Source organism: Serinus canaria, chromosome 11, assembly GCF_022539315.1.
Source record: "Serinus canaria isolate serCan28SL12 chromosome 11, serCan2020, whole genome shotgun sequence".
NCBI classification, from domain to species: domain Eukaryota; kingdom Metazoa; phylum Chordata; class Aves; order Passeriformes; family Fringillidae; genus Serinus; species Serinus canaria.
Window position 1 is genome coordinate 13894102 of NC_066325.1, and position 16103 is coordinate 13910204.

The 16103-nt window shown below is 58.7% G+C and overlaps 1 protein-coding gene across 6 annotated transcripts in view; it reads right to left on the reverse strand.

Annotated features, from left to right (window-relative positions):
• Window positions 1–14687, reverse strand: part of RIPOR1 (RHO family interacting cell polarization regulator 1) — a 31372-nt gene extending 16685 nt beyond the window's left edge. For 3 of the 6 annotated variants that reach the window (XM_030227533.2, XM_018914842.3, XM_018914837.3), the window contains exon 1: window positions 5624–5758. In XM_030227533.2, the coding sequence (XP_030083393.1) occupies window positions 5624–5702 (79 nt within the window). In that variant the 5' untranslated portion in view covers window positions 5703–5758. Of the gene's footprint in view, window positions 1–230; window positions 372–2017; window positions 2102–5623; window positions 5759–13376; window positions 13805–14528 lie in introns of those variants that run through there. The other 3 variants (XM_018914838.3, XM_018914844.3, XM_018914836.3) reach the window with 3 other exon arrangements.
• Window positions 14688–16103: the final 1416 nt, after the last annotated feature.

The window sequence follows — 16103 nt, forward strand, 5'->3', positions numbered from 1 at the left end:
GTCCTGACACTCCGTCACTGTAACCCACGGTGACAACCACGTCCCTTGCAGGTGGCGGGTGCATATGTCCTTGGTGTCCCTGTCAGGGAGAGCTTTCCCCTCAAGAAAACTCCTCACCCCAAAAAACCCCGCCGGAGCCCAGCCACGTCACCCCGGGAGCCTCGAACAGCCGGGGGTCCCCAAATTATCGCCGTTCGCTGGGGAGCCCTGGCGCTGCCGGTGCTCGGTACCTTTCGGTTTGCCATTCATGGCGTGCTGCGGCAGCACATCCCCCTCGGTCTGGGCTCAGCGTCCCGGGTGGTTGTTGCTCTCTCATGCCGTCTGTCCGCCCGAGTGCGGGGGCCGTGGCCGGAGGGCCCCCCCGGGCAGCAGTCTCCTCCCCCGCTTCCCCTGCCCGCGGGCTGACATCACTGCCCAGCGCCGCAGCCCCGGCGTGACTCAAGGGGACGGAGGATGGGAGGACACGGGAGGATGCCTGACCCCCCTGGACGGAAGGGGCCCCACCAGCACCGGCTACACCCGGAGCACAGCACACTTCGGTCCCTATGCTTCCCTCCCCACCGCCCCCCTAGAGAAACTGAGGCACGTGTGGAAGGGAGGGGAACGCACTGCAAACCCCCCCTCCAGCCCGTCTCTGGATCGCTTCCCTTGGAGACCCCCGGCACCCAGGGCCGAGCACACGCCAGGGAGCGCACACCGCCCTGCCGAACGCCCCGCTGGGCCTGAGCTGCACCCGAGGCTGGGCGGGGGCTGCACAGCCCCTCGCCCCCGTCCCTGCCGGCTCCCCTGCGGGCAGGCACAAAGCCGTGGGCAGCAGACGCTCACACCACTGCCGCTTGCTTCTGCATTGCTTGGGTTTAAATATAAGTACATACAAATGTAATAAATATATATAGTTATATTTATGTATATATAAAACCACCGTGGCTTTGCTGTAGGTTTCCCACAGCATGCAATCCCGTGGTATGCCTGCGGGCATTCTCCAAGACCCAGGAGCCACTGGTAAAAGGGTTTCCTTGCTCAAAAGTCCTTATTTTGTATCCTGAGTATCCAAAGCCTTGGAGGAGCTCGCTTCAGCCAGGGCTTCCTCACAGGGCTCTCCAAAGGTGCTGGGGTGCAATTCCCATTTGGGAATGTCTGTCATGCTTTCCATGGGGGTCCAGCTCCCACAGCACAGTGTGGCAGACCCACCTGCCCTCCATGCCAATCCCAGCAGCCAGCAGCACCTCTCAGGCCCACAACTCCCTGTTTAGTGCCATAACAACCAGGAGACTCTGTGGCACAGATTTCACCATGCTTCAGCGGTGGTCCTGGGAGTACCTAAGACTGCAACCCCCCTCCAGGTCGGACAAAGGCTGGAGCAGCCAGCTCTGACCAGGCTGTGATCAGCTGCCCCTCACCACGTCACTGGAGCAGGAAGAAACACCTCCCTCCCAGGCTCCTTTCCTGTTTGCTGCTGATTTTAGAGCAAGGTCAGGACAGGTTCAGGAGGAAAAGCACTGAGACAGTCTTGGGGGTCCTTGCAGATATGAGGTCCTCCCACAAAGTTAACCCCTTCCCCAGAGAGTGAGCCTGTTGTGGGATTGCTTCCCCAGCCCAGAGCAGGTCCCCTCCCTGCAGGTCCCGTAGGGGACAAGAAGCATCAGGGGCTCCCACGTATGGTGGCATGGTTGCCCCACTGTGGGCACCTACATGTGGCTCTGGAGCCAGCCACAGTCAGGCCTGCAGAGCTGAGGCTGCAGCAGTGTCAACAGAGAGTGCTGTGACCCAGACCACCCTCAGGTCCCAGTGCCCAGGTGAGTGCCTGGGTGGGTGCACAGTGTCAGCCACACTGGGAGAACAGCTGAAGCTGGTGAGGCTGGGCTGGCTCTGAGAAGCATCCAAAGAAAAACCATCCCAGGTGTCCACCAGCCTCCGTGCTAGTGCCACAGGCCATGGGCAGCCAGCAGCCCTGCACACTGCAAAGCCCATCTCCACCCCAGCCTTCCAGAAGCTGCATGAAAACCATGTCTCCTACCTCTCCCAGACACGATGCATCCCCCTGGCTCTCCCCACCGACGGGCAGAGTCCCATCCTGGCCGCTGCCGTGGGCAGTGGCTACCACCGGCTTTTCACCCCGTGCTGATTCCCCCCAGGGAATGGCATCACTGCCGGCACCGCCCCGGCCCCAACCATCCTTGTGCAAAGCCTGCACTGGCTGGCAGCCGTGTGGAGCCAGCGGCCGGCATACGGCCAGGCAGCGCGCCCGCAGCGCCGGCCCATGCCAGCTTGTTTGTTCTCATTAAAGGTTAATGAGAAAGCCACGCTAAAGCTGCCCCAGCTGCGGGAGGGGCTTTCCCCGGTGTCACACAGAGTGAGGGACTTCCAGGCTTCCCTCGTAGAGGGGTGACAGCCAGGCTGTGCTGCTTGTGGGGACTCTGGGTCTCCGTAGCCTGCAGTCCCAGGGGGATCTGTGTGGCAGCTGACACATGGGTGAGGTGCCTGGCATGGCACCATCCCGGGCATCACCCTTGGGGAGACCACCAGGAGCAGGCAGGAGACAGGGTCAGGCATTCCGAAAGTGGCAGAGGGTAACAGAGAAGGACACATCCCATCAGCCATGGCCTCTGCGCACCTCACAGCACCCTGCATGGCACTTGGCGGGGCTTGACAGCTCAGGACACCTTGCCAAGGGAGGGCAAAGGAAGGGCACAAGCCACGCCAGCAGCGCCAGGGTAGTAATTGAGTTAAATGAGTCCCTGTTCCTGGCTGGGCTGGGAATAGGGAGTGGGTGCAAGGAAGGGGACATCTCCATGTGACTTTTCAACTCAGGAGGTTTCCCTGCATATTCACCACTCTGGCTCAGCTCAACCTGCCAGGGTGGCTGCCTCAATCCCTCCTCTGTAGCAGGGATGTTGTGGGTGTAATGCCTCAGGTGCTTCCTTTTTGGCCGTGTCCCTTTATGCCTTCCTCGTACCAGGCTTGGGGAGCTGCCCCGGGCATCCCCACCCCAACCACAACAGCTGAACATGCAAACACTCCTGGGCAGCCATGCTTGGACACACACATACAGCCACGGCCAGTTTGTCCACCGGCAGAAAAATCCAGCAGGTTATTCCCACTTCCCTGCCCTGCACGGGATAGGAGACCAGCTTCCCATAGATCCCACATCCTGCCAGGAGAGTCCTAGGGAAATTCTCCAGCTTCTCCTTGCTCCCAGGGATCACCAGCACTGAATCTGAGCCCATCTAGCCCCTGGAGAAGCCACCAGTCCCAATTCAATGCTGCCTTAGTGGCACCAGCACCACAGGCCAAGGTGATGAAGAAGCTATTTCAGACTGTTTTGGACAAGTATTCCCCAGCCACAGACATCTTTGAGTGGCTGGGAATGTCACCAGAGCTGGAAACCTGACAGGAAAGGACATAGGCTAGCCTCAGTCAGTGTCAAAAGTCATGGCTAGCCCAAAAGGTTTGTTGAGATGGAATCAGCCTGGTGAGGGACCAAAATAGCTCTTAGCCGTGGGGGAGTCCTGGGGAAGGCAGGAGATGACAATTTTGGCAAGAAGACACACAGCCACAGCTTGAAGGAGAAGCACAGTAAGTGACCAAGTGATCTGTCCTGAGCTGGGACAGCTGGTCCTAGAGCTGCAGGTGGTCACCCCCATCATAGTGCTACAGCTGACTTCTTGGACTATACTTTCTGCTAAAACTGGCAAAGCCAACTTCAAAAAATCCTGGGAGCCCAACGCATAGTTTTCTCCACAAGCGGATGCCCTGAGGTCTGGAGAAGGACCAGCCCTCGTGCCAAGCCAGGCTCTACCCCCAGCCAGGCTGGCCCGAAGCTGTCGGCAGCATCCCTTCCTGGAGGGGCTGGGCACGGGGCGGTGGCAGACTCGAGCCCTCCCCCCTCGCTTCCTCGCATAGTCCCCACACGGCAGCAGAAATAGAAGCGATATAAATGGCAGCCCTATAAATAAACCCAAAGCACGCGGCGGGGAGCTCGTCCCAGCCCAGCACTGGCCTCAGCCCACGCAAAGCCAGGGCTTGGGCTGCCTTCACTGTGCCCAGGGGATCTCAAATGCCAGCTGCTCCCTGCCCACCATGGATTTCCCAGGGTCCTGTCCTTTAGGTCAGTGTCATGGCAGGAGCCTCAGCCACGGGCATGCTCTGGATCCCAGCCTGATGGCATTCCTGGGGGACACCCTACGCCCATCCAGTTCCTCCTGTCCAATGGCCATCGCAGGCATCCTGCTGCAACCCAGCCAGCGGAGTCCTGGGCAAAGCAGCAGCTCTGACCAGGAGCCTCAGCAAGGCTTGGAAAGAGATATCCCAGTCTCCTCACCACTGTCCTCACTGCAGATCAACAGTTATCCCCTGGTTGCACCCCAACACCTCTCAGCTGCACCCCCCGACATCCCCCATCCCTGCCATGTCCATTGCTGCCCCCATTTCCATGCTCAACCCCATCATGACATGTCCTCCATGGGGACTCAGCCACCACCATGGCAGGGATACCACCATGCCACTACAGCTCTTCTCCACCCAGGGGACCGTGGCAAGGCACCGGGGACCCTCACGAGCCGAGAGGAGGCAGCGCCACTGGTGACAAGCCGGTGACAAGCCCTGCACTGCCGGATTTTGCGCGGCGTCACAGCCTCCCGTTCCAGCCCTGCCCGGGGGACGCAGTGAGGCCAGGAGACGGGAGATATGGGGTTTATAGGATGCCCAGGACTTCCCAGTGCCCTCGGGAGTCTCCTCTGGGAATGCGGCAAGGGCAAAACCCGCTGAGGCTGTTTGCATGCCCTGGGATAGCCGGAGGTGCGGCAGGGGAAGGGTTAATGGTGCGAGGCCTTCCCAAGCACTTCTTGGCAGGCTGGGAAGGGCTGGGAGACAGGAGGATCGGGCCAGCAACAAAGCGAGATCTGTCTCATTAATTCCTCCGAGCATTCCTCCCCCCGTCACCCTGGAGGGGAGGAGGAGGCAGCACCCAGCTGACACGGTGCACCCAGGTCCCTGGGGAGCCCAGCGGGTCCCGCCCGGCGCGGGGCTGCCATGGGGGTCGATGGCTGCAGCCTCTCCCGCGGGATCCAGGGCTCTGGAGTCCGCGGGCGCTCGAGCACGGCCCTATATGGGCACGGGCAGCTTCTCCTTCGCCCGCCGTACCCCTGCCCGTACCCCTGCCTGGAGTCCCGAGGGATTCGGGACAGGGCACGGTTCGTGCCACCAGCGTCATTCCAAACCCGGGAGTGAAAGAGTGACCGGGGAAGCTGATCTATCCCAGACAGGGTCTGGGGGGCACCGGGTGACATTGCGGCTGCTCTCCCTGATATCCCACTGTCAGGCGGCTCCTTCTCCGGGGGTCTCCGGCCACGGTCCCGGCCGGAGCGCGGAGGATCGCTCCGATCCGCAGTGGGGCGGAGGAGCGGAGCCCCGTGTCCGTGTCCCCGTCCCCGCCCTCCCTCCGACACCCGGACACCCCAGCGCGGCGTGGGGCGCCCACCGAGGGTGGTGGCAGAGGGGACGCGGGCGGGCGGTGGCTTGCGGCGACGTGGCCCCCCAAGGGTGTAGCCCTGCTAAGGCCACCAAACCCGCTCCCCCCGACCCTCCCGTGACCGCGGGGTGCGGAGGTGCGGGTGGCACTCACATGTCCCAGGAGAGGCGGGGGGCGAGGCGCGGGGCGAAAGCGGGCCTGGCTCGGTGCATCCCCTTTGTTCCACTCCCATGGACGGGAGCAAGCGGGGAGTTCGTGCAGGCTCTTGGCAGCGCCCACCCCGGCTCTCTCCATGGAAACGCGGGAGCCATGTGATTTCGGCAGGAAACCACGGCCCAGCCAGCGCCAATGGCAGCTGCATGGACGGGAGCACCTCCCTCCCCGAGGCGACCGATACCGCTGCCGACACCGCTGCCGACACCGCCATCGCCACCGCCGCCACCACCAACACCGCCGCCGCCGCCACGGCCCTGCGGGGGTTCCAGACCCGCCGGCCCATCAACATTCCCCGGGGGTCCACAAGCCCCACCGTGAGCCGGAGCAGGATCCCACCTCCCCCAGGGCGAGGGGAGTGGGGGCAGCCCGGCTTGCTCGGCCCCGGCTGTTGGCCTTCCTGGCGCACACAGTGCCCACAGCCTCCCCTTGCCGGGGGAGCAATGGCTGGAGCAATACCTCCTCCCTCACCGCCCCCGTCTCCCCCCACAAGGGCCACAGCCTCCCAGGCTTCAGTGCTCTCTGGACCCCGGGCATGTTTCACATTCCAGCAGTGAAGTGACATGACCAAGGCTGTGCAGTCAATCAGTCTGTGGCAGAGGGAACACTCAAACATCCTTGCTCCCAACACTGTGACACCCGGCACCCCACCCTGCCTCCCCCCCCTCCCAGCTCCTGCATCCAACTGAGCCATGCTTGGACCTTTGCCAATCAGAAAATGCAATCTGGGGGAGCAGAGCTTGGGCACTGATCCACATTCCCCATCCCACCAGCTTCCAGCATCCTAGGGAAGCAGCAGAAGAGCACTCCTGGCTTCACCAAGTAAGGGACAGGCAGCAGCAGTCTAAATGCAGGCTGTCACCCAAGGGATGCTGCAGTCACACAGCGCTGCTTCAACAGCTACTGGTCCACTTCCTAAACCGTGGCACCTCTGAGCATCCCTGAAGGTGGAGGGGTGAGGAAGCCACATGCATTTTGGGGAGCTGCATCCTGCTCCTCTCCTTTCTCCCAAGACCATCTTTCTCCTACCTGTCCTAAATCCTACTGAGTCGACCCAGTTTTAAGTGGAACTGAAGCTTTGCAGCCCTGGTGAGACATCCTCCATGCAAGGACAAGGCTGTGCAGTGCTCCCGCCAGCCCTGTGATGCAGAAACACTAATTAGACCATCGTCATGTCCTGGAGCCAGTGGAGCAGGGCAATATCAGTGACAAGGAAATCATTGCACCACTCTCACTCTCCTGGGGCCACACCAAGGAGCAGAGCATTTGCTGCCAAGATTACTCAGTGAGAACCAGGGCGTCCCAGCTCCCAGCCCAGTTCTCCAGGCTGGCATTGTTACACAGGAGAAGTGAGGCAAAGATGGGAGAAGGGACAGCAGGTTCTGAGGCCACCAGGGAAAAACCAAGACAAAAGGCCAACAGGGAGAGGCTGCCAGGGTGGATCCACCAAGCCATGTGGTTGATGAATCCCAGAATTATTTGGGTTGGAAGGGACCTTAAAGACCACCCAGTTCCAACCCCCTTCCATGAGCAGGGACTCCTTTCACTAGATCAGGTTACTCCAAGCCTCATCTAACCTGGCCTTGAACACTTCCAGGAACAGGACAGCTACAGCTTCACTGCACAGCCTGTGCCAGGGCCTCCCCACCCTCACAGGGAAGAATTTCTTTCTAATATCCAACCTAATCCTGCCCTCTGTTACTTCAAAGCCACCCTCCTCCTTGTCCTGGTACTCTGTGCTCTTGTATAAAGTTCCTCTTCAAGTCTTTTGGAGCCCTTTTAGGTACTGGAAGGGACTCCAAGGTCTCCCTGGAGCCTTCTCATCTCCAGGCTGAACAGCCCCTACTCCCTGAGCCTGTCTCCACAGCAGGGATGCTCCAGACCTTTAAGCATCTTCCTGGCCTCCTCTGGACTTGCTCAAATAGGTCCACATCCTTCTTATTTTGGGGCCCCAGACTGGATGCAGTGCTGCAGATAGGATCTGAGCAGAGCAGAAGGGCAGAATCTCCTCTCTCAGCCAGTTGCCCACTCTGCTGAGGACGGACCCCAGAGTAAGTTTGGCTTTCTGGGCTGCCAGTGCACATGGCCAGGTCATGTTGAGCTTCTTGCACAACCAACACCCCCAAGCCCTTCTCCTCATGGCTGCTCTCAATACATTCTGAACCCAGTGCCACACTATCCCTGTACCACCAGGGTGACCCACCTTGTGCTTTGTGTGGTCAGCACCACTGTCCCACTCTGTCATCACCTGATCCAGCATCCCACCTGGATCAAGTGGGGGGCTGGATCCCACCCACACCCTGTATGTGGTGTCACCACTGAAAATTTTCAGTTGAAAGTGACATCCAAGGATTATTGGGAACAAGTGCCTGAGCACTTTAGGTCTGACACAAAGTTAAGAGCACTGTCCAAATGCCTCTTAAGCACTGACATGCTTGGGACATCGACCACCTCTCCAGGAAGTCTGTTCCAGGGTTTGACCACCTTCTCAGTAAAAACTTGGGGTGCCTGGAGGTAGACTGACCCACACCACCACATTCCACTTACCTATGCACCACCATCCCAAGTTAAGCCCCATTCCTGGTTGCTGCTGAGGAGCAGCTGTATCCCTGCAGACAGCAGGAGAGGGGACTGCACTCTCCCCTCAGCCACACGCCTGCCTGCCCTGCCAGGCTGGGTTGGGGAGCCAAGCACTCCCTGTGCCAAGGTCAGAGCTGGCACACTGCACTGGCTGCTCTGGGAGCTTGTTCAGCATGGACCAGCTTGGCAAACAAAAACAAGGACAGGCTCCTGCCTGAGCTCCGGCAGCACCCCTGGCCTGCCTGCCCTCCAAAACTCCCTCCTGGATTTATGGAGTTATGGTGCCTGCTGGCAGGAAGGAGATAAACCTTCCAGCATGGATTTGGATACTCCTGGGTTAACCTTCCCAGCATGGATGCAGATAATCTTGGTTTAACCCTTTTTTTATGGATATGGATACTCCTGGGCTATCCTGGGCAATCTTGCCAGCATGGCTATGGATGGGTACTCCTGGTTTAATCCTTTCATTATGGATACAGATACTCTTGGGCTAACCCTCCCAGCGTGGATATGGATACTCCTGGACTCCTGTCACTGAAGGAGCCTTCCCAGCAGTCTGGTTGGGAAGCTGGGCTTTGGTGCAGGAAAGAGTCCCTGAGCCCAAGGGCACTTTGTCTGAGAACCTGCTGGCATTAATGAGCTCCTCCCAGCACAGGATCGAACCTTTCCAGAGCCTGGTGACCCAAGACCACTCCAAGCACATTCCCCTCCTCCTGGCAGCTTCAGCAGCAGCCGTGCCAGCTGCCTGCAGCCGCCTGCCGAGGTGCAGAGAAAGGCCTGAGCTGTCGGCGGAGCCCCACACTGCGGGTCTCTGCCCAAATTGCTCTTCTCACTGCAGGCTGGGCCTGGAGCCATGTCTTCCTCTCCCCTCTCTCTGGAGGGCTGGAGGCCAGCCCTCGGCTCCAGGCTGGAGCTGCTGCATGCTCAGCATTCCTGCTCAGCGCTGGAGCAAGGCACACAGATGCCGGGGCTCCAAGCCTTGCACTGCGACAGCCACAAATGCTGAGCACACTCAGAGCCCAGCCACCACCCCTGTGAGCAGCTGAGGTGCCTCCACAGAGCCTGCCACTATCCCTGCCACCACCTTGGAGATGAGCACCCAGCATCCCAGCACTGAGCTCCCCATCCCTCCAGCTGTGCATTTTTGGAAAACACAACCTGGTAAAAGCTAAGGGAGCCAGGGCGGCGCTGATGCAGCATGAGCAATGTGAGCTGCTGCTCCAGCTGACTCACCGAAGCCCTGGCCATGCTTGGGAACTGGCCGGCAGCACAGAAAGGCTGTGCCAGCAGGTCCTCTGAGCTCTGCTGGAAAACCTTCCCCTACACACTCGGGGCCAGCTCACAGCAGCAGCAGGCTGGGGCACGGCCCTGACCCAGCCTGTCCTTTTCCATGGGGCAGAATTGCACGTCCCAGCACTTTGCCTGCCCATGGGGCCAGGAAAAGGGAAGATAGGATACCCCCGAAGTGGCCACAAACCTAGTCGGTGTGCACCAGCACTGGGTGCTGGTCAGCTCTCCCAGACTCTGGCCAGCAATCTGGAATCCAGGTCAGGGCTTTGCAGCAAAGCCAGGACATCCAGACTGTGACTTCATCAGATTCAGCCTCAGCATGTGCCAGGAGGGTAAGGAGCGGCAGAACAGCTCTGGTGCAGACTCTCTGGCCACCAACCAGCTGTCCCCCCTCCTAACTCCCTTCTCCACCCCAGGAAAGTTGCTGGCAGCATCTCCAACTGCTATCCCAGCTCAGCCTGGGATGCTGAACATCCCCTGGGACCACTCCACCTCCTGCAAGCAGGCAGCCATGCCCATCTCAGCACAGCAGGAACCAGCTCACACACACACCCACAGGATCACTCCAAAAGTATCCATGATTCACAAAATTCCTACAGTCCCTTGCTGTTGTCCAACACTGAGCAGGAAGGCTGAGGTTGTGGGCAAGCCCAGAAACCAGCCCAGCCCAGCAGACATAGCCAGTGGCAGGGCAACTGGCACAGCTGGGCAATGGCACAGCTGAGGTGTCTGCAGCCTCGAGGACTCAGCATTGCACCAGATGAAGCAAAGCTTGGCCAATCCAGTTGGCTGAGGTAGGAATACATTGCCCCAAAGCTGGTGCTGTAAGGATGTGAGAGCAAAAGGCCATTCGGAGCACGAGGTGTTTTGGCAGAGCTGAGTCCGCAAATTTGGCAGAGCTGTATGCAAATGCATGTAAATATAGTCCTCCCAAGCAGGGCAGGGAATCCCACACACACCCTGATCTGCTCCACTGCTGAGGTGGGGTCCCTGTCCCCCGGTGAGCAGCGCCTGCTACACCCAAGAGCAGAGTGAGTCCACCTGGGAACAGACCAGTCCACACTGGTCTCCCAGAGTGTGAAAGTGCTTCCTTCACTGCAGTGAGCAGCAGCCTCCAGCAAAGCTCCCTCCCCTCCAAAGAAAACAACAAAGAAAATGCTGGGATGGGGATTAAGGAAATGAAACCGGCTGTGCAGGGTAAGCAAGGATAGGAAGTGACTGTGATATCTCCTCTCCCCACTGGCCTACAGCTCTCCCAGCCTGGAGCCCACAGCATGGCACATCTAAACCCAAGGGAAATCACGTGCTGGAGAGTGTGTCGAATAACTGGGAGGTTTCTGAGTGATCCCTGCTCCTGAGATGGAACAGGCACTGTTGGGGAGCCTCTGTGCTCCCAGACTGGCATTTCCATGCTCTCTCCATCCCAGCACAACATGCAGGGAAACCTCCTGATGCCACAGGCTGCACTCTTCTTCTGAAGCTGGTACTGTGGGGTGGCATGTCAGGAGTTTTGCTCTCACAGAAAAATTAAGGTTGGAAAAAACCTTTAACATCATCAAGTCCATTAACCCCACAATGTCAAGCCCACTATTAAACCACATTCCCCAGATGTCCCATCCATATGTTTTTTTAATACTTCCAGAGGTGGTGAGGCCACCATTGCCCTGGTCATCCTGCAGCTATTCTACCTCTCCTGAGCTGCTGGCCCAAATGGATTTGTGCTGGGAAAGAAGGCCCTGGAGGAAAACAGTGGCAGTCAAACAGAAAGACAGGATTAAAACGAGCTGCTAAAAGCTGCCAGTGGGGTAGGGGTAGCAGAGGGGGGACTGCCACATCCTCCCACCCAAGTGACGCTCCTGAGCAGGGCCCGTTCCAGCTCTTGTTCATGCCTCTAGCACATGTGTGAATGCCTCCATTCACACATGTGCTAGGCTGTGGCTCCAGTAGGTCTCTCCTGTATCTGTCTCGTCCAGGCATGTGGGGGCCAGCTCTGTTTACATGCGCAAGTCTCAGATTCTCCTGCTGGGGATGAGTCAGGCTTCCCTGGACACCCCGCTGAGGTGGCAGTGTCAGGGCCCCAGCTGGCGTTTGCCTCCTGAACAGCTCCGAGCCGGTGGATGCCAGGCTGGGGAGCGGCTGGAAAGGGCTCGCACAGCCCTCTGCCTTGCTTTCTATCCTGCTTGGAGCCATCTGCGGCAGCACGGAAGGCACTGAAGGCTGCAGCTCCCTGCCAGGAAGCTCTCCCTGGCCCGGCTCCACCGGGTCAGCTTCCTTCCCCTCCACCCCACAGGCACGTCATGGCTCAGCATGGGGCAGTCATACCCCGAGCAAGCCCCCAGACACCTCCAGAGGTCTGGGTGGGATGGCCAGGCTGCTGCTAAGAAAACCCCATGTCCTCCAAAGCCTTGGGGTGCTGGGGTGTCTCCTGGGGATCCAGCTCACAGGAGAGAGGGGTCCCCTGGATTTGGGACCCCCAGGGACAGAGGCTGGAGCACAAAGGAGAAGCCAGCCCTCTTCCCATCTGCACATTGCCTGGAGATGCCGAGCTGCTGCTGGACTTGTGGGGTGGTGAGATGAGTGCCAGCTGCACACCACTACCCAGCCTGCACACAGTGGCTACAAGCAGGCTGCCCTATCCACAGGGTCCCCAGCTGAGCCAGACTGAGCATCCCAGGAGATAAGAGAAACCCCAAAACACCCCAATGACATCCACCTCCCCCCTTCCCTTTCATTGCTCCCAGCCCTTGCTTTCTGCTCCTCTTTTCCACACATCCCAGAATCAGAAACGTTCTTCTCTTCAGAGAGAGGTCTTTTCCCTATGCTTCCAAACTTCCCAGGGTGGGAAAAGAGCCTGGAAGCTCTTTTTTGGATAACCCCACCTGTGCCCCCCTTGCTGTGACGGCGGCTGGGCTGGCTCTGTGCAAGCACAATAACCAGAAGTGTGTGGAGCCGCTGGAAGGAGCGATGTTCTGGGATGGTATGTAGCCCTGACAGCACTGGCTCTGCTTTAAAGGGTAATTTTATCCTGTAATAACAAACAAGAGGAGCCAAGTTCCTCCCCAGCGTCACTTCCCTGGCTCCAAGGAGAGGGACATGGGGGAGAGAACTCATTAGAATAAGCTTGGATCCTTGTTTTTGCCATCACAGGGTCTTAACTCCACTTCCCCTTGGGACAACAAAGTGGGGGGAGATGCTCCAGGGCAGCAGGTCTGGGTCAAGAGTTGGAACAGATATATTTGTGGGCTGACATTCTGGGGCCTGAGGAGATGACCCCTCTAGCAACTCCTGTCCTGGGCATGCCTGGCTGAACCTCATCACCATTCCCACAGCCCCCTCACACACTCGCAGCACTGGTCAGGCACACTGGCACCTTGGCACTGTGCCCGCTCCAAGTGCAGCCACCCGGGAACTTGTTCTGCAAAAGCTGGAAATTCAGGCCCAGCTGGTGCCATGGGATGGGCAGGGAGAGGTTGACCTGCTCCAAACCCCTGGCAGGACCCTGCAGAGCAGGACTGGGTGCTATGGCCAAGGGATCATCCCTTTTGTGGGCATCCCTGGGGGCACAGGCATGGGCAGAGCCCAGCTGTGGGAGGAAGGGTGAGGACTTCTCTGTGACCCATGGGTGCACCCTCCTGTGCTCCCAAACAAACTGGTGGTTTTTTGAAGATCCCTGGGTGTGGCAGTGTCAGGGCCCCAGGGCACAGAGCAGGCTGGTTTATTCTTAGGGGGCACCGGGGCATGTGATGGGCTCATCAACATGTGTGGTGCATTCACAGGGGACAGGGAGCATCTCTGCTCACTCCTTCAGCAATGGCTGACCTACCTCTGCTCCTGCAGGAACACTGATGCTCAGGAAAGATGTCCCTCGGTGGTCATCACCAGGGAGGGCACAGCCCAGCCTGTGCTGATGGGATACTGATTTCCCCTCCTTGCCAGTCGAGAAATGGGGACAGTTTGGCAGAGCTCAGTTGTGTGAGAAGATGATAATCTGGAGAAAGCTGCTAAGATGTTCTGTCTGATTTCCACTTCCCCAAGGAGCACTTCTGGACATCCGGGGGGTTGACTAAATCCCAGCCTGTCAAATGAAGCTGGAGAAGTGCTGCATTTTTCTTCCCCAATATGGATTTCCTCCAAACCCCTTATTAGGGGTTTGGGTTAAGTCTGTGTGAAGCTGGTAAAGCTGCTGTCTCCATGGTGCCCCCCAGCAGACCAGGGGGCTTCCAGAGGAAGCAGAAGACAGGATCCAACCAGCTAAAAAGGGGAAGAGAGAGGAAGGAGGGAATCATTGGCATCTAAAATTTTCAGGGCCTTAGAGGTGGCAATGCCAGTGTCTGCCCTCTCCAAAAGGGGTTGTGGGACACCCATGGGAGACAATGTGGTTTAGGGGAGATGAGTCACAGGGTGCTTCTGGTTGCCAGGGAGGTAAAGCCCGGAGCAAGCTCCCAGTACCAAACCATCCTCCCAGGGCAGATGTGGAGCCTGCCTGGCTCTGGCTGATGGGAGTCGAGAGCAGGGCAGGCACCAGTGGGTTAAAATCTTGAGGTGGGACTTGGGTGAGCTGCTTCCTCCCGGCAAACAATAATAAGGGAGGGAGAAGGGATGGACGGGCTCTGCAGGGGCTGATAGCAATGGAGCAACCCCAGCCCTGCAGCTGCAGCTGTGCAGGAGGAAGCCTCAGCACATTATCTGCTGGTCCCACTCAGCTTCCTCAGCAGCCCTGGTGCTGCAGGGACCGGGTCGTTCCTCCTCCAGAGCATCCCTGTGCTGTGATGGCAGCCCTGGACCCCAGCACCCCCCAAACCCTGCAGTCCCAGACAGTCCAGCCTTGCCAGCATCAGTGTTCCCACTGCTGGGGGCTCTGGGAATGGTCACCCAGGCCTCAGAGCACCCCAGGACCACGGTGCCACCTAGTACATGGTCCCCACAGTGACCATCCTGCTGCCCCGTCCCCCCCCACTCCAGACAGTGCCCACACCTTGGCAGAAGGAAGTTTTGGCTGGAAGACGACTCCTGCAAAGGGGATCTCCAGGTCCTGGCTGAGGTCCCCGCAGTTCTGGTTGCCTCTGCTCCTGGTCCTTCTTAACAAAGATCTGCTGCACCTGGAGCTGCTGCAGCCTGGCCACGCTGGCTGGTGTCCCAGCACTTCCTCATGCGCGGCTGTTTGTGACCTGCCTGCTGCTCCACCTCCGCAGCTGCATGGCTGTCTCAGGAGCAGCCCTTTTCCGTTTCGTTTCCGTTTTTTGACCCTCTCCTCCTGCAGCAGCCTTTGCCTTTCACAGAGGCTCTGCTGCTGCCATCTGCCCCACTCGGGTGTGGGAGGGTGTCTCTCAAAACTGGTCTTGCCCTGATCCTGGCAAGTCAGGTCAGGACTCCCTATGTCCTCAGTGCTCCTACCCCAGTCCACAGACCTGCCTGACTCCAGCTCCTGGTGCAACAAGTCTTTGCCAGTGGGCTATTGATCTGGAATAAGGCAGCTGCTGGAAGAGCCTGGGAAATGTGGGCCTTTCCCACCACTGAGGTCAATCCCTGGAGCCCAGAGAGCAGAGCTGGGCTCCCTGGAGCAGAGAGATGCTTGCCCCCAGATGTTACCATCGCTCCAGAGAGGCTGGGGAAGACTGTCTGAGCTGCTCTGGGTGACAGCTTCCCCACCCATGGTCTCTGTAAGTCCCCAGACATGTTTCCATGACCCTGTGCAGCCTCAGGAGGAGTAGAGTCCTCAAGGAGTTGTCCAGCTTTCCCCACTGCTGGAACCAATGCTGGCACCTGCACCCCAGCTTCAGAATAGAGATGGATCAGCTGGTAAAAGCAGATGGATCCTAAATCACACTTAGTCTGTTCAAACCTGCCTGTGGTCCCAGGGAGCAGCTGGCTGGTCAGGGAGAGCCGGGATCTCAAGTGTCTCCTGGGGCACTATAGTGCACCCAGTGAAAGGACACAGGGCTATGTGCTGCCATCCCAGTGGACAGGGGGGACACTGAGGTCTGACACTTCCCAGAGCCAGGAAATAAGCCTGACACAAAGGGCAAAACCAGCAAAAGGGAGGGAGGGAGGCAGGAAACATCAGGCAGGAGAGGAAACAGGGAGATAATCAGCTCCATGAGCACAAACACCCGGAACTTGTGCAAAGGAAAAGCCAACACCACTTGGCAAGCATTTGAGCAGGGAGACCTGCCCATCTGGCCTTTTACTGAGGCTTCCTGAAGAACATGTGCCCTGCAGCACCTTAAGGTTCTCAGGGGTGCCTGGCCTCCAAGTTACCATGGGTGGTACAGCTCCAGCATGTTCTCCCTGTGATGAGCCTTGTCTCAGAGGGTGGAAGGATGGGCTCCTGGAGAGCACCTGGCTGCACTTGTAAAGGCAAAGCACTCACCAGGGGTGAATCCCAGTTGCAGAATGGTCCAAGCTGGGTCATCCTGCCCCAGTCTCGTGTTGGCTTGAAAACTGGGATCAGCTGACCTGTTTCCGCTTGGCTCTGCCCTGAACTGGTCTGTTATCCCAGCACCCAAAGGGAGACCACTGCCAGCAGTGCCCTGGGGTTAGTTCTTCTCCC